The following is a 21,555-nucleotide window of genomic DNA, read 5'->3' as shown; positions in this document are numbered from 1 at the left end:
CAGCCCTGCCTCAGCCTTCCTGTTGCCGTCAAATCAACTCCAACTCCAGGTGACCCCATGTGTCTGAATAGATCTGTGCTCCATAGGGCTTTCAGTGGCTGCTTTTTCAGAAGGAGATTACCAGACCTTTCTTTCAAGGTGCCCCTGGGTGACTTGAACTTACAACCTGTTGGGGTGAGGACTAGCCATCTGTGTTTTGACAAGCCATTCAGGTGACTTTCAAGAGGCCTGGCGTTTGAGTGTAATCTGTCCCCATGAGGAGGGAGGGTGGAGTTACAGAGCAACCTGAAGGGAATCAGCTGACCCATCCGAACCCTGCCAGGACCAACCTTGTGTGAAGGTCGGCTTGTTTTATGAACTTGATGTTAAAGCCATCGATGGTGATGAAAAGACAGTGACAGGGAAAAGATGGGCTGCTCACGTCAGGTGACAAAACGTCTCAGAGCTCAAGAGAGTGAACTGTGTCGGGGAGCAGAACAGGCATATGTCACAAGTCTTCTAAACCAAGCCTCACACCTGCTAAACCCAGGACACAGAGCTGATGTGTGGATATCTGCTTCTCTGTGTGTGTGTGGCTGGAACATCAGATTCATCATGTGGGCCTCTTCATGTTTCCAGGCAGCAGTTGATTGAGGTTAAGACCAAGGGCTTTGTAATCAGACAGGCTGGAGCTAAATCCCGTCTGTGGTCCTGGCCAGATAGGTGGTCTGCACTCCAGAAAGGGGCTTAGTACATGGCAGGCATTCACTGAAGGACGTTCTCTACTCTCTGCCTCTGTTTACTCTTCTGTGAAATGGGAATGGTGGCCCTAGCTCCTGCTGAAAGCTGTCGTGGGGATTACGTGAAGTAATGGATGTCAGATGCTTAGCACTGCCCCTGGACAGGGAAAAGACTCCACAGTTAGTGCTTATAGTTAGAATTCTGAGGAAGGAGAGAAGAGATGAGTTCAGGTGTTCTGGAAGTAGGAGACACTCTCTTAAGTAAGTTATCTATTATATCGAATAGCCTTCAGTCTGTTATCAAGTCTGTTATTTGTCATCAGGATGGCCCCAGCCTCGTGACCATACCGTACAGAAAAGAGGATGGCGATGTTGTGATTCTTAGGGCTATCACTAGCTGGTTTTCAAAAGTCCATTGCCAGACCTTTCTTACTCTTCTGTTTTCTCTGGAATTCAGTGCCATAGCAGTGCGCAAGCCTCCACTGGCAGATGGCTGGAAATCTCACCCCGTCTCCCACTTGTGAGGTCCAGCTCTACCACTGAACTATCATGGCCCCCTGGCAGACCAGGCCAGTCGTCCCAGAGCCAGGCTGTTGTTAGGTGCCGCCCAGTCAGTTCTGACTCAGAACAAAACACATACGCGGCCTTGTGCCATTCTCACAATTGTTGTTACGCCTCAGCCCATTGCCGCTACCACTGTGTTAGTTCATCTACTTAGGAGCCTTCCTGCTTTTTGCTGACCCTGCTCTTTACCAAGCATGATGTCCTTCTCCAGGGACTTGTCCCTTCTGATAACATGTCCAAAGTACGAGTGATGAGGTCTGGCCATCCTGGCTTCTACGGAGCAATCTGTCTGCACTTTTTCCAAATCAGGTTTGTTTGTTCTTCTGGCAGACAGTAATGTTGATACATATTATCTCATCAAAGATACACACTGTGATGTGCTTCGTCCCTCCAGGATCCATCCCAGGGGTCTACATTGCCATGCCACCGTCCTAACCACCCACCCACCCGCTGCCATAGTGACTTTTAGTGAACCTTAGAGAACAACAGTTCACAGGGGGCCCAAGAGAGTCAAACTTTATGGGAGCAGACCGCTTCACCTTAGTCTCTTTCAATCTGGGATAGTTTTTCAAGCCTTTCTTTGTCTCTATATAGTAAGTTTGGCACTTACAAAGATTACTCAATGCTCACTAGTTGTATAGACGAATCATGTGATTTATGAACATAAAGCCCTTAGCAGTTTCTCGTCCATAATCAGTGTGCAGTAAGGAATGCCTTTCACTATTAACGGAGCCGTTTCTAGAAGCCAAACATCAAATAATAAATTTCCAGGGGTCTCTGCTCTGGGGGTAGGCAGATTTCCAAGGAACTTGCAGTGACCTACTGGAATCTATTCCACATGTTGATTTTTATCCTCAAACCATAACTGGCAAGTTCAATGCAGGTCCGCGAGCCCACCCTAGCAGCATTTGCTCTTGGCTCTTGTGCAACACCACCATCCTCAGTGCTGTGGGCATTTAAAGGAGGGCAGTTTGTGGAAGAGGCAGGGGATTGAATTCCTCCTTTTGTAATGAAACTAACTTGGTTTCTATTTCCCTGGAGAGCCATTTCCCTTGAAACCTGGAGGCCTTATCTCTGATTTCTTCACTACCTCAGAGGGTCTCACTCCTAGGAGGGGAGGAGTGGGGGAGGGTAGAGAGGGCTGGGAGGTGAAGTGCCATAGAGTTTATTTTGTTAGTTGCCATGGTAACAGGTGAACTTGTGAGGGGGAGAGGTCATAGTTATTAGGAAGTATAATGTGCCTATTATGATTTTTATTACATTTGCTAATTATCTCTTTGTCATTTTTTTTTTTTTTTTTTTTTTACAGAGAGCACGGATAACTTTGTTCCTTGTAAGTGGCTTTATTTTTTTATGTTGAAATTGATTATCTTCTGATACTATTTGTAACTCTTGTACCCAAATAACCCTCATCTTTCATTGGTCGTTCTTCCCAGCCCCACGACATATGAGACATATGAGTTACCTACAAAAGGAACTGGACATTTTTAAGTCCACACTTGATGGGCAGCCTCTCTCTGTTTGCCCCAGGGAGTTTTCTCAGTTCTGACCTTGTGTGGGGCTCCCCTACCTGGATGGAAGGGACTGTGTTGAGAAGAATGTGGAATGTCACATGCAGTATTGTTCTTGCAGAAAGGCCTATAAACCTGTCAGATGTGTCTCCCCTGCTTGGAGCCTTACGGCCACCTTAACTGGGATCCGATTTGTATAGAGCTGTAATTTACAAGCTTTCCTCAAAGGCTCTTGTGTCCTCAAATGGGAATATTGAGTTTATAAGCAATTTCGGGGCTAGGAGTAAACAATCCCAAAAGAAGTCTAGATTTTATTCAGGGGCTGTGGGGAATCCTATATTTATTCTTCTCTCGCTGCGGGAGGTGGGAATAACAGTGAGAATTTTGGCCATTTCTGCTCAGGATTTGGCCTGAGATACTAGGCTAATAATCTTGGCACGGATGTATGTATTATCTGAGATTCTTTGATTTGTCCTTGGTTTGAGGGGATCTGTTACCCCACAGAACATCTCTGCAGATAACTCTGAGTTGAGGCTGTCTCTAGCCAAGAAGGAGATTCCAGATAGAGGGCAAGCTTGACAAGCTCGGTCAAGATGAATCTGATGTTCTGCCTTGTGCACTGACATCAGCTTTAAGGGAAGGGATAGTGTAGTTGTCATGGGGCCACTGGCCTCCTCCTGGATCTCACGGAGGAATAAAGAGAAAGAGTAGAAGGGCACAAGGGAACCGGGGGGCAGGAAAAGGAAGGCTTCCTACTGGGAGTGGCAGAATGCCAGGAACAGCTGCCATCATCAAGAGAATTTGCCTAATCCAGACTCTGGCCCCAATCCCAAACCTTTTCTCTTTTCTGTCCAATAGCTCCTGGCACATGTCGCCCAGGTTCCATTATGTTCTCTGGGAAGTAGGCAGGGAAATAGGTACTGTAGCACTATGACATCTGCCACTGGCCAGACAGAGACCTGGTGTCCGGGGGACAATTGCAGAAGCCAGAAAGATCAGGCTGTAGGGCCCTAGCTTCAGGATTGGGCTTGGGAGTTGGGTAGAAACTGGGGCAGGGCCTTGGCTAACCAGCCTCCTCCTTTTGTGTTTGGTTTTCAGTCATTGAAGTGAGCCCCACACCTCCTATCACTGTGACCCACAAGCCAGAGGAAGACACTTTTGGGGTGAGTCCCTTCTTGGTGAAAAGGAGGACGTATTCTGGTGTAGTCATTTTCAAGTTTCATTTTGATAGCTCCCTTTTCCAAATGCTGCCTCACTTGGAATCCCATTTTATGAAGGGCTTTAGAAAGTTTGTGGAAAAAATTCATGATCTTTTCAGTCCATTTTCCACAAACATTGTGAAGCTTCCTTATATATGGCAGAGGAACGAGGGCATGAATGACCTCCTTTCAGACAGTTTAAACGTCCTTTGTGTGATGGAAGATAGTTCATTGACTGTGGAAGTCTCTAACGATCTGCTCAGAGCCCTAGGCTTTGGATGAGAACAGTTTGAGAATCCTCACCGTATAAGGTGAGCCCTGGTGTGGCGCTGTGGTTTCAAACTGTAAGGTTGGTGGTTCATGCTCACCAGCTGCTCCTCAGAAACCCTGTACTAGGTTGGTTGTTGTGGGTCAGAACCGATGTGACAGAACGTAGAAACAACTCCATAAGGAGTGACTAAATCTGATTCTCAAAAGCTACTGACAGTGTTGGAGCCTGGTGTGGCGCTCGAACTACAAGGTCAAGTTGAACCACTAGGTCTGCAGTTCAGATTCACCAGCTGCTACTTGGAAACCCTAGACAGGGTCACGATGAGTTGGAACTGACTCAGTGGCACTAATGACAACAAAAACAGTGTTAGTGTCTACACAAGTTCAAGCTGCCCAAGGCAGTTCCTTTGTTGGGTTTTCTAGCCATCCCTCCAGTTCGCCACTGCGCTTTCAGAGTTGAGGTTGTGTTTAGTTGGAGAGGAAAAGGCTCTTCAGACCTGTTGGATAAGATTCTTATATGAAGAATTTTAAAGAAGATGCAGACATTGTGTGCTAAAAAATGCCAACACAAAAACAGTGCAAATGCCTGTCCCAGATGGACTTTTGTATCTTCTAAGGAAGGCGCTCTGGTAGCATAGTGGTTACGAATCGTGCTGTGAACCCTCAAGGTCAGAAGTTCGAAACTACCAGCTGTTCAGCAGGAGCAACATGTGGCTTTCTGTTCCCGTAAAGATGTACAGCCTCGGAAAACCCTGTACAGGGTCGTTATGAGTCGGAATTGACTCCACGGCACATAATAACAACAACAATAAGATGCAAAGGTGCCCTGGTGTGGCCCTGTAGGATGAGCATTGGCCTGGGAACCACAAGGTCAGCAATTCAACTCACCAGCTGCTCTCGGCAACCTTGTACAGGCCCACCAAGACTTGGAATCGACTTGAGGCCATGCAACAAGATGACCCCAAGATGTATGAAATGTTCTTCTCGTTCTTAGCTGTCGAGTCGACTCTTGATTCATGACCACCCTACAAACAAACTCTGAACAAAATGCTGCATGGTCCAATGCCCTTCCAATGACTAGATGTGGGTCAGACTCCTATGATTCCTTTGGTTTTCACTGGCTGGTTTTCAAAAGTCGCTCTCCAGGTTTTTCTTTATAGTCTGACTAAGTCTGGAAGCCCTGATGAAATGTGCGCAGTATAGATGTTGTTGGATGCTGTGGAGTAGTTTCGGACTCGTAGTGACCCGATGCACAACAGAAGAAACACTGCCTGGTCCTGTACCACCTTCAGAAAGTGTCGTTATGTGTGAGCCCATTGTTGCTGCCACTGTGCTAGTCCATCTCGTTGGACATCTTCTGTGGAATTTTACCAAGCACGATGTCCTTCTTTAGGGACTGGTTCCTCCTGACAACATGTCCAAAGTAAGAGAGATGAAGTCCCACCATCCTGGCTTCTAAGGAAGATTCTGGCTGTACTTCTACCAACACAGATCTGTTTATTTTGTACTTTTAATATTCTTCTCCAGTGCCATCAATCAGATGCATTGAATCTTCTATCATCTTCCTTATTCACTGTCCAACTTTCACATGCATATGAGGTGGTTGAAAATGCCATGGCTGGGGTCAGGTGCATTTCAGTCCTCAAAGTTCAGCATCATAGCACTATGCAAGCTTCCACTGATCTTGGGTGGTGGCTGTGTATGAGCTGTACTGGCCGGGATTCAAACCCAGGTCTTCTTCATGGAAGGTGAAGATTCTGCCACTGAACCACCACGGGCCTTATTTTAATTTTTCCTTACCGAAGTTCTTAGCTTTTCATAAAAGCCCTCTAAAGACTTGTTGGTAGCAAAGTTCTGACAGGGCCGGCCACAAATGCTGTTGCACCTGCGCTTGAACTGTTCCCATCGGACACACACCTGACCCTGCGCGGCACTCGTGTTCTCTGTGCCTATTTCTGACGGTCTGGTTTCGACTCCTGACAGGTATCCATAGCAGTTGGACTTGCTGCCTTTGCGTGCGTCCTATTGGTGGTTCTCTTCATCATGATCAACAAATATGGTCGGCGATCCAAATTTGGGATGAAAGGTAAGTGGAATTTTCCTTCTCTTGGGGTGCTGTGGGGGAACCGTGACTCCTCTTGGTCCTAAGTTGCTGTGTCCATCTCTCTTTGGTCTCTGAAAGGGCTTCTGGTAGTGGACACTAAGTTCTACTGCTGGGGACTCCAGTTTGTACTGTGGTTATTGATGATCATGGGTTGAAGGCAGTGAGGGGTCCTGTGGTTACCAAGCTGTGGACCACGTGGCTTTGTAGTGACAGCTGCTCAGCATCATTGAGTGGGGCTGGTTGCCGTGAGGTTGATTTGGGAGTGTTGTTGGATTTGAGGGCAAATGGAGAGGGCTTGTGTTTCTTTTGATGGGCCAAGTGAGTCTTTGTTTGAGTAAGTGGATTTACCCTGTGTGTTCACCAATCCTTGGTATTGTGATGAAAAGGTATCAGAATAGCTGGATGTAGGGTGGTAGGCTCTAGTATTGAAAAGCTGCCCGTGTGATGGCATCTCAGCATGTAGCTCTACACAGAATCCTAGAAAGGATGCCAAGAGCTACAAGACTGCTAAATCTGCTGGCCAGCTTCCATGACACGCAACACTCAACCCCATTGTCGGTGTAGGCGGGGTTGGCTCTCTGCCATAGCTCGGCTAAGGAGACTGTCATGAAAGGAGTTAACATGGTGAATTGGCATCCATCTACCTGACCCTTGGGATGGATCTGACCAAATGCCTCTATGGAGTCTGGGTACCAGTTCTGAAACAGGAACTGGATTTTCAGATGTACTCATGCATGGCGATGTTGGGTGGAGGGTACTCTGGGAAGAGGAATGGTTTGACAAACCATCAAGTTGCTGGGCCAGGATTCAGGTTAGTGTTTCCTTGTGAGATAATGGGATCTAGAGAGATGAATTTAAGTAGTGGTTCAAGTTCACCAGTCACTCCTTGGAAACCCTATACAGAGTTGCTGTGGGTCAGAACTGATTCAGCTGCGCTTAAAAACAACAATATACGTGGGCTGGGATCTGTGGTGAGGTCTTGTCTTTGGGGTTCAGGACTTAAGGAGAGCACTTAATGGGATTCATGAGCAAAGTGAGTTTCAGGACTTGATATGCAGACCTTTGAAAATTGCATGTGGAAAGCAGAGACAGCAACAAACCAATTCATAACTTCAGTTATATTCTCAATCGATAATGCGACTCACTGAAGGACAGAAACATGGGTACAGACTGGTGTTTTAGAAACTGATGCCTCTACACATTGTTTCTGGTTTTGATTACCCGGAACGAGTCATGCTAAAGCAAACCAGGTTTGTTGCAATCGTATGAAACGATTTGACTGACATAAATACATGTGCAGGCAAATTATCAAGGAAAGCTACAAAGGTGGCCCTGGGCTGGATGATTTCAATAAGATCAGACCCCTTGTGAATACCTTGATTGGCCACGTTGTATCTGCTAGCACTCACCATGTGCTGAAGAGGACTTCATCGTTTAGAAGGTGAAGTGACTACTGAGCCAAATCAGAATGCTGGGCCAGCTCTCAAAACCCTCAACCTTAAGACCAATCATGGGTCTCTGGTATTGAGAGCTGGTGTTATTGCTTGCACAAAGTTTTCCTGCCATGGAAGGAACCTTTCTAACTGTTCTTCCTCCCACCTGAAGATATTAGAGCCGTGATCAAATGGAATAACGGGGCATTGTCTCTCTTCCCCCACGGAGGTGTACCACCAGCTGAGACCCCGAGACTCGGTTGGCAGGACTGTGAGAACAGATTTTTCTTATTAATTGCCATCCGGTTTCTGGAGAAGTGTGTCCCCATGTCGGATGGGTTAGGCAGCATCTAAGGCAGTGCCTCCCTCAGCTGGCCTCAGTGCTCCTCCTGACTACTGTTCTCTCTCCTAGGCTCAGCTGCCTACGTGGACCCTGGTTAAGCTAGGAGGTCACATCCAAGTAGGTGTAACTGAAATATCCTCTAACATCCGCAAGTTAGCCTAAACTCAGGGCCAGCAATGGGAATGAATGGTGGACACAGACTGAGTCAGTTTAGAATTAACTTGGAACTTTGCTGTTCAAAAGCCCGATTTTATTCAAGTCTCATTTTAGAATGATAAGCTGAGTGCCTCAGGCTGCCAATACAAGTTGTCCTCAAGTTGATTGGACTCACATAGTGCAGAGTAGAACCGCTCGGTAGATTTCCAACGCCATCCGCTTTGCGAAGCAGATCACCAAGTCTGTCTTTGGAAGAGCTTCTAAAAACCCCCTGCTGTAGGCTCAGTTCTGATCCCTGGTGATGCTATAGGATAGAGTGAAATTGCCCCTTAGGGTTTGCAAAACTGTAACTCTTTACAGAGCTCTTGGCCCCTTCTTTCCCCCTTGGAGTGCCTGGTGGGATTGAACTGCCAACCTTTTGGTTATCGATCCATTACTTAAGCCATTGTTCCACCAGGGTTCCTTGAGGTGCTTCTGGGTGGGTTTAATCACCAACCTTTCTGTTAGTAGCTGAGCTGTGCATCATTTGCATTGCCCAGGAATCCTTAGGCTGCCTCACATGAGTGCCCCATGTGAGACAAGAGTAAATGTCAGGTGACTGAAAGTCCCCCACTTAGCCATCTTCCTTCTCTTCATGTCAGTCTTGCTGGCTTCTAAGGTGCATTTTGGCTGTACTTCTTACAACACAGATTTTTCTGTTTTTCCGGCAGTCCGTGTATAGTCCATATTCTTTGCCAACACCATAATTCAAAGGCATTCATTCTTCTTTGGTCTTCCTTATTCACGGTCCAGCTTTTGTATGCATATGAGGCTATTGAAAACACCATGACTTGGGTCAGATGCACCTTAGTCCGCAAAGTGACATCTTTACTTCTTAACCCTTTAAAGTAATCTTTTGCAACAGATTTGCCCCAAACAATATGTCATTTGATTTCTTGACTGCTGCTTCCACAGCCATTGATTGTGGATCCTAGTAAAATGAAATCCTTGAAAACTTTAATCTCTTTCATCTCTTTGCTCTGCATATCATGACGTTGCCTACTGGTCTAGTTTGAAGTAATTTTGTTTACTTTATGTTGAGGTGTAATCCATACTGAAGGCCTTTGATCTTCATCAGCAAGTGGTTCAAGTCCTCTTTGCTTTATGGAAACAAGGTTATGTCATCTGAATAGTACCCGTGTTTTTTGAGTCTTCCTCCAATCCTGATGCTGTGTACTTCGTCATGTAGTCCAGCCTCTGTCTCTGACTCTCTCAGCATACAGCTTAGATAAGTACGATGAAACCCCAGCATACACCTTTTCTGATTTTAAAGCACTTTGTTCTGTTCAAACACCTGCCTTTTGGTTTATATACAGCTTATGCATTAGCACAATTAAGTGTTCTGGAATTCCCATTCTTTGCAATGTTAACCATAATTTGTTATGTTCAACACAGTTGAATGCCTTTGCATAGTCAATAAAGCACAGTGAAACATCTTCCTGGCATTATCTGCTTTCAATCAAGATCCATCTGACATCATCAGTGATATCTCTCAGTCCACATCTTCCTCTGAATTTCTCGCAGTTCCCTGTCAATGTTTTGTTGTAACTAGTTTTTAAAATTATCTTTAACCAGATTTTACTAGCATGTGGTATTAGTGGTATTGTGTGATAATTTTTACATTCTACAGACTGTAGAATCACCCTACAGGGTGATCTTTGGAGTCCTGGTGTGGCACTGTGGGCTACTGTGTCAGACTGCAAAGTCATTTGAACTGCAAGGTTGGCGGTTCAAGCTCACCAGCTGCTCCTTGGAAACCCTATACAGGGTCTCTATGGGTCGGAATCGACCCAACAATACTTAACAGCAGCAACAAGGGTGATCTTTTTTTGGGATGGTCGCAGATATGGATCTCTTCTGATTGGCTGGCCAAGTAAGTAACTATCTTCTAACTTTCTTAGCATAGATTGTTCTTAGCATAGATGTGAGTACTTCCATCTCAGATTCAAATCTTTGTTAATAATCAGAACATGGATTGTACAAATTAGGAATCTTGGTAAATTTGAAGTTGTCAAAAATGAAATGGAATACTTGAAGACATTACTGAGCTGAAATGGTCAATTGGAATTGGACAAAAATATGGTTTGCTGGTATGGCACTGTAGGTTAATGCGCCAGACTGCAAAGCAGTTTGAAGTGCAAAGTTGGTGGTTCAAGATCACTAGCTGCTCCTCAGTAACCCTATACAGGGTCACTATGGGTCGGAACCAACTCAACAGCACTTAACAACAACAACGACAATGTTGGGAATGACAAATTATAGAGAAATAGAGTTATATTCACCACTAAAAAGAACATTTCGAGATTAATCCTGAAGTATAACATTGTCAGTGATAGGATGACATCCGTATAGTGTGGCACTGTAGGATCAACACTGTAGGATCAAGCACAAGAGTGATGGTACAAACCCAACAGGGACTCCTTGGAAACCCTATACAGGGTTACTACGGGTGAGAACTGACTTAATAGCACTTAACCACAATGAAACCTTATTTTGACTGGAGCTCAGCACTAGATTCGCCCAATGATTGTTGAATGCATGCATGAATGAAACACCAAACTTGCAGTTCAGCACATTAACCCACAGTGCCTTAAGCAGATTAGGGAAATCTCAAAGCAATCCCTGCCTTCCCTATCTTTGAACCTGTCTTGTGGAGGAGGAGGATCAAATGATGGCAACTTTACATCCTTCTGAGAAATAAAAGAAAAAGAAAATGAGTACCATCACCAATACTCATGTTTCCAGTACTCAGAATAAGCAGCCCTTATCATCTTGTTTTTAAATTCCCTTCTAATGTTTCATTCCTAGAAGAATAAAGAGTAAGGAAATAAGACTGCTTTAACCACTGTTCCTGTTAGGCTTAGTCCTGCCCTCGTGTCCATTAAAACAAACAATTAAACAAACCAACAAAGCAACAATCATTTCCCATTGGGTTGATGGCATCTCATGGCGACCCCATGTGTGTCAGAGCAGAGCTATGCTCCGCAGGGTTTTCAGTGGCTGGTTTTTCAGAAACAATTCACCAACCTTTTCTTCTGACTTCCTTCTGGGTGGGTTTGGACCACTAACCTTTTGCTAGTTGAGTGTGTAATCATTTGTGCCTTCCAGGGGCTCTCCCTTATGTGCAGGCGGCCATTATCCTGAGCTCATTGCCCCCTGCCAGTTCATTTGTTTCTCTCTGCCCACCTGCCTTCCCTCTCTGGCATTCTCCCAGCCAAACACATATCCTACAGACACAGCCAAATTAACAACTGTTTTTACCATATGGCCAAACATTTTCATGTTTCTGCAGGTGTAGCATTGTAGGGTAAACCCTGAACTGTTAACTACAAGGTTGGAGGTTCGAACCCCCCAGATGCTCCTTGGAAACCCCATAGAGGGTCGCTATGAGTCAGAACTGATTTGAATGCACTTGAAAACAAAAGGGTTTATACATGTAATGCATTTATACACCTGTGTGTGCAGTGTGTCTCTGTAGTAGGATAAGTCCAGGACTACTAATTCAAGGTCAGTGCTTCAAGTCACCAGCCGCTCCTGGGAAACCCTGTACAGGGTCACTATGGGTCAGAACTGACTCCATGGCACATCATAACTAGCAACGACATTCGTCTCTGTAGTACCAAAGCGCAGTAGTTTGTGTTTTACCAAAGTGCGTGGTTTTTCTGTGCACACACGTTTATGTTCATATGTGCCTGTCTGCATCTTTATTTACATGTACATTTGCAATCTCTCCACGTTGACATGTATGGGGATGCCACTGGACACCTATGGTACGGTAGGCAGATATGTTAACTCGACCTTACAGAAGTACATGGAAAAGACATTGCTCAGACTCTCAATCTTCTTCTCTTTTATCAGCTCTCCTCTTGTTGACCCAAAGTTTGGCCTGAGGAGAGCCATGTGTGAGATTCAGGTTCTGAGCATTCGCAGAGGTTTTAGAATAGTGCTCAGCATAGTGATCGTTGTTTTTGCTCTTGTTGAACCCAGTGTTTTAGGGGGGCAGAGGGGATGTTCTTGTTTTTGTTACTTGTTGTTGAGTTGCCTCCACCTCCTAGTGACCCTGTGCATACAGGCACAAAAGGCTGTCCCGTTTTGTGTTGGTTGGGATGCGGACTTTTGTGACCATCCTGTTTCACTGACTGATTCTTAGAAGCAGATGCCCAGGCAGTTTTTCCTAACCCGTCTTAGTCTGAAAGCTCTGCTGAGCATCAGCATCATCGCAGCCTGCAAGCCTCCACGGAACAGACAGGTGGTGGCTGTGCTGGAGGTTCCTTGATTGAGAATTGAACTTGGCTTTTGTGCATGGAGAGGAAGAGCTCTACCATTGGCCTGCTCTGGCCGAATGATAACTATGACACTTCTGGGCTTTGAGCACTGATCAATTAGAACAGACGCCAGCCCTCGTGCTAGAGCTGGGTCCTGGAGGTCACTGGTGGTCACCCCTATCCTAGCTACTGGTGCTATAAATGCTGGCTTATGGGATGGTCAGAGTGGATGGGACATGAGTAATTGGAAGGTTGAGAGTGTGAGTTTGAAGTTGTGTGGTGGCTTGTGAGTTGCTGTGATTCTGGAAGCTCTGCCACGGGTGTTTTAAATACCCGCAGGGTCACCCATCGTGGACAGGTTTCAGCTGAGTTCCCAGACGAAGACAAGCTAGGAAGAAGGAGAGACGGAATACTTCCGAATATTTAGTCACTGAAAACCTTATGAATAGCAGTGATTATTGAGTATTGACACATGATGAAGAGCCCCAGAATATTGTCAGATATAGGGATGGAAGAAGAGCCCCTCAGGTTGGAAGGCACTCAAAATACGACTTAGGAAGAGTTGCCTCCTCAAAGAAGAGTTGACCATGATGCCAGGAATTGAGTAAAGCCCTCGGGACCTTCATTTGCTGATGGAACACAGCTCAAAATGAAGAGAAACAACAGTAAACATCCCTTAATAATCAGAACATGGACTGTACAAAGTATGAATAGAGGAAAATTGGAAGTTGTCAAAAAGGAAATGGAACACATTAACATGGATATCTTAGGCATTAGTGAGCTGAAATGGATTGGTATTGGTCATTGTGAATCTGACAGTCACATGATTTACTATGTCAGGAATGACAGATTGAAGAGGAATGGCATCACAGTTACAAAAAAACCCCAAAAAAACAAAAAAGACATTTCAAGACTTATCTTGAAATGTAATATGCTGTCTGTGAGAGGAAACTATCCATTCACCTACAAGGAAGACCAGTTCATATAACTATAATTCAAATATATGCACCAACCTCTAAACCAGTGATGATGAAATTGAAGAATTCTACCAAGTTCTTCAGTCTGAAATTAACCAACCATGCCATCAAGTTGTATTTATAATTACTGGTGATTGGAATGCAAAGGTTGGAAAGAAAGAAGAGGGGTCGGTAATTGGAAAATATGGACTTGATGTTAGAAACAATGCTGGAGATCACATGACAGACTTTTACAAGACCAGTGACTTCTTCATTTGAAATCACTTCTTACACATCATATGAATATACACTTGGACCTTACTAGATGGAAATCACAGGAATCAAATCGACTACCTCTATGGAGTCTTGGTGTGGCATTGAGGGTTAATGTGCCAGACTGCAAAGCTGTTTTAACTGCAAGGTCGGCAGTTCAAGCTCACCAGCTGCTCCCCGGAAACCCTATACAGGGTTGTTATGAGTCAGAACTGACTCAAAGGCGCTTATCAACAATGGAAAGATACGATGGAAAAGTTCCATGTCATCAACTGAAACAAGGCCAGGGGCCTTAGACAATGAAACTGACTATCAGTTGCTCATTGCAAGTTCAAACTGAAGCTGAAGATTAAAATAAGTACATGGGAGTCAAAATATAACTTTGAGCGTATCCCACCTAAATTTAGAGATCATCTCAAGAACAGATTTGATGCATTAGACGTTAATGACCGAAGACTAGAAGAGTTGTGGGATGACATTAAGAACATCATACAGGAAGAAAGAAAAAAGTCATTAAGAAGACAAGAGAGAAGGAAAAGACCAAAATGGATGTCACAAGAGACTCTGAAACTTACTTTCCAGTGCAGAGATGCTAAAGCAAATGAAAGAAGTGTGAGGAGGTAAAAGAGACAAACAGAAAAATTCAAAGGACAATTTGACAAGACTCAGTCAGGTATTATAATGAAATGTGTAAAGACCTAGAGTTAGAAAATCAAAAGGGAAGAACACACTTAGCATTCCTCAAGTTGAGGAAACTGAAGATAAAATTGAAACCTCGACTTAGAATATTGAAAGATTCTATGGGCAAAATATTGGATGATAAGACATCAAAAGAAAATGGAAGGAATACACAGAGTCACTGTACCAAAAAGAAATAAATGGTTGATGTTCAACCATTTCAAGAGGTACCATATGATTAAGAGCCAGTGGTAGTGAAGGAAGAAGTTCAAGATGCACTGAAGGCATTGACAAAGAAGAACAAAGCTTTGGGAATTGATGGAATACAAATTGAAATCTTTCATCAAACTGATACAGCACTGGAGGCACTCACTCATCTGTGCCAGGAAATTTGTAAGACAGCTGCCTGGCCAACTGATTTAAAGATGTTGATATCTGTGCCCATTCTAAGGAGAAGTGTCCCAACAGAATGTGGTAATCATTGGACAATAACATTAATAGTGAATACAAGTAAAATTTTACTAAATATAATTCAAAGACAGCTACAACAGTATATTAACAGGGAACTACCAGAGGTTCAAGCCAGATTCAGGCAAGGATGTGGAATGAGGAATATCATTGCTGACATCTGATGGATCTTGGCTGAAAGCAGAGAATACCAGAAAGATGTTTACTTGTGCTTTATTTCACTATACAATCACCTTCAATTGTGTGGATCACGGCACGCTATGGACAACACTATAGAGAATGGGTATTCTGGAACACTTCATTGTGCTCGTAAGGAACCTGTACATAGACCAAGAGACAATCATTTGAAGAGAGCAAAGGACACTGGATGGTTTAAAATCAATGAAGGTATTACCAGGGTTGTATTCTTTCACTTTACTTTTTCAATCTGTATACTTAGCAGATAATCTGAGAAGGTAGATTATTTGAAGAAGAACGTGGTATCAGGATTGGAGGAGGAGTCATTAACAACTTGTGATATGCAAATGATACAACCTTGCTTGCCGAAAGTGAAGCGGTCTTAAAATACTTGTTGATGAAGATCAAAGACCACATCCTTCAGTGTAGGTTGCACCTTAATGAAGAAAAAACAAAATTCCTCATCACTAGACCAGTAAATGACATCAAGGTAAATGGAGAAATGATTGAAGTTGTCAAAGACTTTATCAATACTCATGGAAGCAGCAGTGAAGAAATCAAATGATGTATTGCTGTATGCAAATCTGCTGTACAAGATCTCTTTTAAGTTTTCAAGAGCAAAGATGTCAAGTTGAGGACTAAGGTGTGGCTGACCCAAGCCATAGTGTTTTCAGTAGCCTCATATACATATGAAAGTTGTATATTGAATAAGGAAGACCATAGAAGAATTGATGCGTTTGAGTTATGGTATTGGAGGAGAATATTAAAAATCTGAGGGACTGTCAATAGAACAAACCAATCTGTGCTGGAAGAAGTACATCCAGAGTGCTCCGAAGAAGCCCAGATGGCCAGACCTCGTCCCTCATACTTCAGACATATTATCAGGAAGGACCAGTCCCTGGAGAAGGACATCATGCTTGGTAAATTGGAGGGCTAGTGAAGAAAAGGAAGACCCCCAGCAAGATGGATTGGCACAGTGGCAGCAGCAGTGGGCTTAAGCGTATCAGTGTTTATGAGATTGGCTAGGACCTGGCAGTGTTTCCTGCTGTTGTGCATAAGGCCTCTCTGAATCAGTGCTGACTGAACAACATTAACAACAACAACAAAAGCATTTCAGTATTTTAATTGTACAGTGCCCATGCACGCTGGTCCTGAGTTGCCTCCACATTTATGCCAAACTCATCCTTCCAAAAGAATTAAAACTTTTGTTGTTAAGTCCGGTGAAGTTGGTGTGACAGACTGGCATTGCCCTCAAAGGTTTTCTTGGCTGTAATCTTTATAAAAGCAGATTTCTAGATCTTTCTCCTGCTGTTTGGGTTTGAACTGCCAACGTTTCGGTTAGTGGATTGGTAGGTCTGTCTCCTGTTGTATGGGTTTGAACTGCTAACCTTTCAATTAGTAACCAAGGGCTTAAGCATTGTACCACTGGGACTCTTGCTTTTATCTTGTTTATTTATTTAAGAATGATAGACATGAGCCATTTTATCTAACTAGGGGACGCTTCATTTATTGCCTCTCCAGTCTCCGATGTTCGGCGAGACAGTATTGTTCTCATGTGGGATTTCATTACAGCAGCACGTAGAACTTACGTTGGTTTTGGTCTTCTGAAAAACCCTAAATCCTTTCCCATCTGCCTAATTTCCTTTCTGGGAGTCCTCTCAACCCAAACCAGAGCCAATCCCAGGACTGGCGAGTTGATGCCACCTTGTAACAAACATACAGGATGGAGTAGAACTCCGCCTTGGGGTTTCGGAGACGGTAAATCTTTACTGAGACGGCCTCATCGTTTCCACGAGCTGGTGGGTTTGAACCATCAACATTGTAGTTAGTTCAACCCACTGCTTTACTAGAGCTCCCTGGGAGGTCCCTGGAACCTGGGAAATGTAAATACCTATGTGGAAATGGCATGAAATTACAGCCAGCTTCTAGTTTTAAATTGTTGTTGTGTGTTGTCTAGTCGGTTGCAACACTTACATATTTGCAGAAACAGAAAGCCTTATTCTCCCATGGAGTGGCGCTGGGCTCGAACTGCCGGACTTGGGTTTGTCAGGCGAGTATTTACCATATGCAGCCACTGTGCTGTTTTTAATAAAGTTAGGTGTTATTAGAACAAAATCACATGAAGCCAATAAAAGAAATAGACACGTTCATTGAATGTATGTACCATAGTGTCACTGGTGCTGTGACGTCAAGAACTTTCAAAATCCTTATACCAAATCTTCGTGATACTACCGTAGAAGAAAGGGCGGGAACAATCCAGATAACTAATTTGGGGTCAGAAATATTTTCATACAGCAATTGTCTTGAAGAACAAGGAAAATAATTACTGATTTACCTCCACGCAGCTCTTAATCTTACCTTTGCTGTCTGTTTTCCCGAAACTAACTGAATTCCTCCAAAGAACACAAGATCCAGAGCACAGATGGCACCACCTGTTTATCTGGACCATTCTCGGAGTCAAAGGTGGCTTTTAGAGATTTTTTGTTTTTCAGAGTTTAGGGTTCAAAAGGTTACTTAAGGACAATGGCTTGTGTGGATGACCCCAATTTCCATGACACCCAGAAATCTGGATTCATCAGAGTCAAATGACTGAGACGTTCTGTGCTGGCCTCTCGCAGCAAACAGCCTCTCGAGGCCGTGTGTGTACTGACCAATGCTGATGACGTACTTCAGGCGTTCTAGAAGCCAAGCAGATGTTTTTGATTCCCTTTTTTGTCCAGCCTTCTGGCTTCTGCTGCCTGCCCTGCTCTGCAGTATTTAAAAGAAACTGAGGTTCAGAGAGGACAATGTCTGATTGGGTTCGATAGATCTAGAAACTAGTCCCTCTACCTTGCCACTGTACCCACTTTTAACTGCAAAAAAAATAAATAAAAAACAAAGAAGAAACGCTAACTCTCCGTTGTCTGTTGGGTCATTATGAGTTGGGGTCCATGCGATGCCATTGGGTTTGGTGTTGGTTTCTCCTTTGTCTTGAATACCCACCATGAACACTGATTCACAGTGTACCTGCCCTCACTATTTTACCTGATTGCAGAAAGACAGCAAGGGAAAAGATGTATGTTTTTAAAAAAATATTTCTAAAATGCCCTGTTGTTTTCATGAGTTTTGGTGTGGCACTATAGGAAAACACTGGACTGCAAACCACCAGGTTGGCTGTTCAAACCCACTAGTCACTCTCAGAAACCTTATACAGTATCACCATGAATCAGAACCAACTCGAGGGCACACAATGACAACTATTGTTTTCCTTTAAGGTGATGGTTTTGTTCTTTCAAGACAATTTTGGTTCACAGTGACCCTGTATAGGGTTTCTGAGGTTCTAGATCTTTATGGGAGCAGAAAGCCTCATCTTTCTCCTGCGGGGAGCGCCTGGTAGATTCAAACTGCTGACCTTGAGGTTAGCAGCCTAACTCATAACCATGATACCAATGGGGCTTCTTTGTATAAGCAGCTTAATTATTTAATTGTATTTGAAGAAAGAAGTGGGTGAGTTTTTGCAGCCTGTCAAGATCATATAATATTTTGCCTCTTTTTCTTGTGACCATCTGGAATAAAATACCTATCTTAAAATATTTTTGTATTAGAGATAACATGAGAGTTAACTTCTTGGGTTTTTTATTTTTATTTTTATTTAGTTTTTTATTTGTGGCTTTCTCTTGGCCTCGAAGAGGACACAGAATAAGAATGTATTGGAGTTGAAAGAGACTTTAGGCTTATTAGGTGAAATGCTCCCATTTTATGGGTAAGAAATCGAGGCCCAGAGAAATGCAGTGACTTGCCCCAGCACACAGCCAGTCAGCACTCTCTGTGCCCTACCTCCCCACGTATTTGCTGTGGAAATGATTGCTATCAGGTCAGAGTAAAATTGTGCTGTACAGAGTTTTCACGACGATTGCCTTTCACAAGCAGGTTCCCCGACCTTTCTTCCAAGGTACCTCTGGGTAGATTCAAACTGTCATCCTTGTGAGCACTTATCCATTTGCACCATCCAGGGATTCTTGAGAGCCTGAGAATGTCTCAGAATTGGAACTGGATTGTGAATAAATCAACCTGGTTCTTCTAGACATTGTCTCATTATCTTTGCTCTCTGTTGGAAATGAGGACTTCAAAAATGACTTTCAGGAATCCACTTTTCTCAACTTGGGGCACACCTGGCCACAGGAAAAGAAGGGAACTCTCCAAGCTTGCCTTTATGGCTCTCTGGACAGGCTAGATTCCACAGGCCAGGGCAGACACTGAAGGCTGCTGGGAAGGAAAGGCGTCAGGAACGGCTGCTCCGGCTTGCTGCTGCCCTAAGTACCTCTTCACCAGCCTTCCATCCTAACAGTGGCCTGTGTGCTGTGCCTCTGATGGGCACTCCCACAACCATTCCATTGTAAATTAGTGTTAGTTAATAGGTGCTTAACGTAAAGTGGCTGCCTGTTTGATTATGATTGGGGGTTATTAACATTTTTTTCCATAAACAGATGGTAACTGTCCTCTGAGTGGATTGTGAAATCATGCCAGAGTCTTGATTTGGAGGGTCTGGCTCCTGCTCAAAGATCTTGGGGGTCGCCACGCTGAATGATCTTGTTATAGTCTAGCTTGACTGGAAGGTTTAAAGGGCATAATTAGACCTAGATAGAATTCGTTTCTGCTTTCTGTGCTGACCTTGAAGCCTGAGATCCAGAAGGGCATCTTCCAGCTGGATGGAAGTAGGGATAGGCAGGAGCTTGGGATATCGCTCCTCGGGTTTGATACACTAACTTGGTAGTTCTTCCTCAGGAAGAAACCATGTAATGAGGTTGGTGTAGGCCCGGAGACCTCGAAGAGAGACTGCAGAAAGGGGACCTGACCTCTTGGTAAGATAGTTTCGTTCGCCTTAACCCACTGCGGTTGAGTCAGTTCCAACCCGTGGCAACCCGCTGCATGTCACAGTAGAACTGTATTTCTTAGGCTTTCTAGGCTTTGGTCTTTTAGGAGCAGATGACCAGGCTTTTCTGTGAGATACCTCTTTGTGGATTGGACCCATCAACCTTTCAGTTAATAGTTAAGTACTTAACTGTATCACTCAGTCCTTCTTTCGTCCTTAGAGATACCACTTATTTGACTTCTATTGAGCAAGAGAAGGAGCTGTGGAGGTCATGTAGGACAAGCACTGGATTGATAAACCCAAGTTGGAGGTTCAAACTCACCAGTGACTCTGTGGGAGAAAGATGCGGCTTTCTGCTCCCGTAAAGATTTGCAATCTGGGAAATCCTGTGCGGGATTGTGATGAGTCAGAACTGATCGGATGGCAGTGAGCTATCTACCAGGAGATCAGGAGCCGGGAGCAATGCACTCAGAAATGAAGTGTAATGAAAACTTTGGATTTCCTCAAGTTCTGAAATGATTTGTCCATTCTTCCTTTTTGGTCTGCTAGTCTTTCTTGACTTTCTTTTCTGTTTCATCTTCTGAATTGAGAAGGGCCTCGTTGACCGGCAGTGATCTTATACTTAGAATCCCTGCCCTAGGAGACCAGTGTTAGGTGAGTCTTTGAAGATAATATTAAGGGCGACTATCTTCCTTTGTTGTTGTTGGCCAGCCTCAAGCGGGGCCCCAGCTTGTAGGTGATCACACATAATTAGATCAAACAATTGTGATCCATTGGGTTGTCACTGGCTTATTTCTTTTCAGAAGCAGATTGCCAAACCTTTGTTATGAATTGAGCTGTGAACCTTAAAGTCAGTAGTTCTAAACTACCAGCTGTTCTGCAGGAGAAAGATGAGGCTTTTTGCTCCCGTAAAGATTTACAGCTTCAGAAACCCTGTTCAGGGTCACTATGAGTAGGAACTGATTCATTGGGACATAACCACCACCGCGGCCATCTTAGTGTAGAAGACACTCTGAAACCTGTTCAGCATCATAGCAACCTGTAAGCCTCCACGGACACAGTGGCTGTGCTTGAAATTCACTGGCTGGGAGTTGAACCAGGGTCTCCAGCACGGGAGCCAAGAATTCTACCACTAAGGCAAGGTTGGCCCTTGTCTTCTTATCATCATAAGATCCTTGCATTCTCCGCAAAAGTGTTTGTCTAATCTTTCCCTCTTTTCAAACACTTGGACAAACCCTCCAACCCCATAGTCCTAACACTGACCGAGTCTAAATTCAATAGGTTGCTTCTTATTTAAAGAGCCCTGGTGATGCAGTGGAGGTAACTAGCTGTAAGGTCATCAGTTCAAACTCATCATCCGCTTTGTGAGAGAAAGATGAGGCTGTTTGCTTCTGTAAAGATTTACAGTCTTAGAAACCCTAAAGGGCAGTTCTGCTCTGTCCTATAAGGAGACTGTGGGCCAGAATGGATTCAGTGGCAGTGGTTGGGTGTTGTTGTTAGGTGCCATCGAGTTGGTACTGACTCATAGGGACCTTATGCATAGTAGAA

General features: G+C 44.1%; 1 protein-coding gene across 4 annotated transcripts in view; it reads left to right on the top strand.

The window, feature by feature from the left end:
- Window positions 1-21,555, top strand: part of NTRK3 (neurotrophic tyrosine kinase, receptor, type 3) — a 613,206-nt gene that overhangs the window by 190,282 nt on the left and 401,369 nt on the right. For 3 of the 4 annotated variants that reach the window (XM_006867119.1, XM_006867118.1, XM_006867121.1), the window contains exons 9-11: window positions 2,593-2,616; window positions 3,893-3,957; window positions 6,247-6,349. In XM_006867119.1, coding sequence (XP_006867181.1) covers window positions 2,593-2,616; window positions 3,893-3,957; window positions 6,247-6,349 — 192 coding nt within the window. The remainder of the gene's footprint in view (window positions 1-2,592; window positions 2,617-3,892; window positions 3,958-6,246; window positions 6,350-21,555) is intronic. The other variant, XM_006867120.1, reaches the window with a different exon arrangement.

The sequence above is a fragment of the Chrysochloris asiatica genome, unplaced genomic scaffold (assembly GCF_000296735.1).
Source record: "Chrysochloris asiatica unplaced genomic scaffold, ChrAsi1.0 scaffold00101, whole genome shotgun sequence".
Classification (NCBI taxonomy): Eukaryota; Metazoa; Chordata; class Mammalia; order Afrosoricida; family Chrysochloridae; genus Chrysochloris; species Chrysochloris asiatica.
The sequence above is the reverse complement of the archived record's forward strand: the minus strand, read 5'-3'. Positions and strand labels throughout refer to the sequence as shown.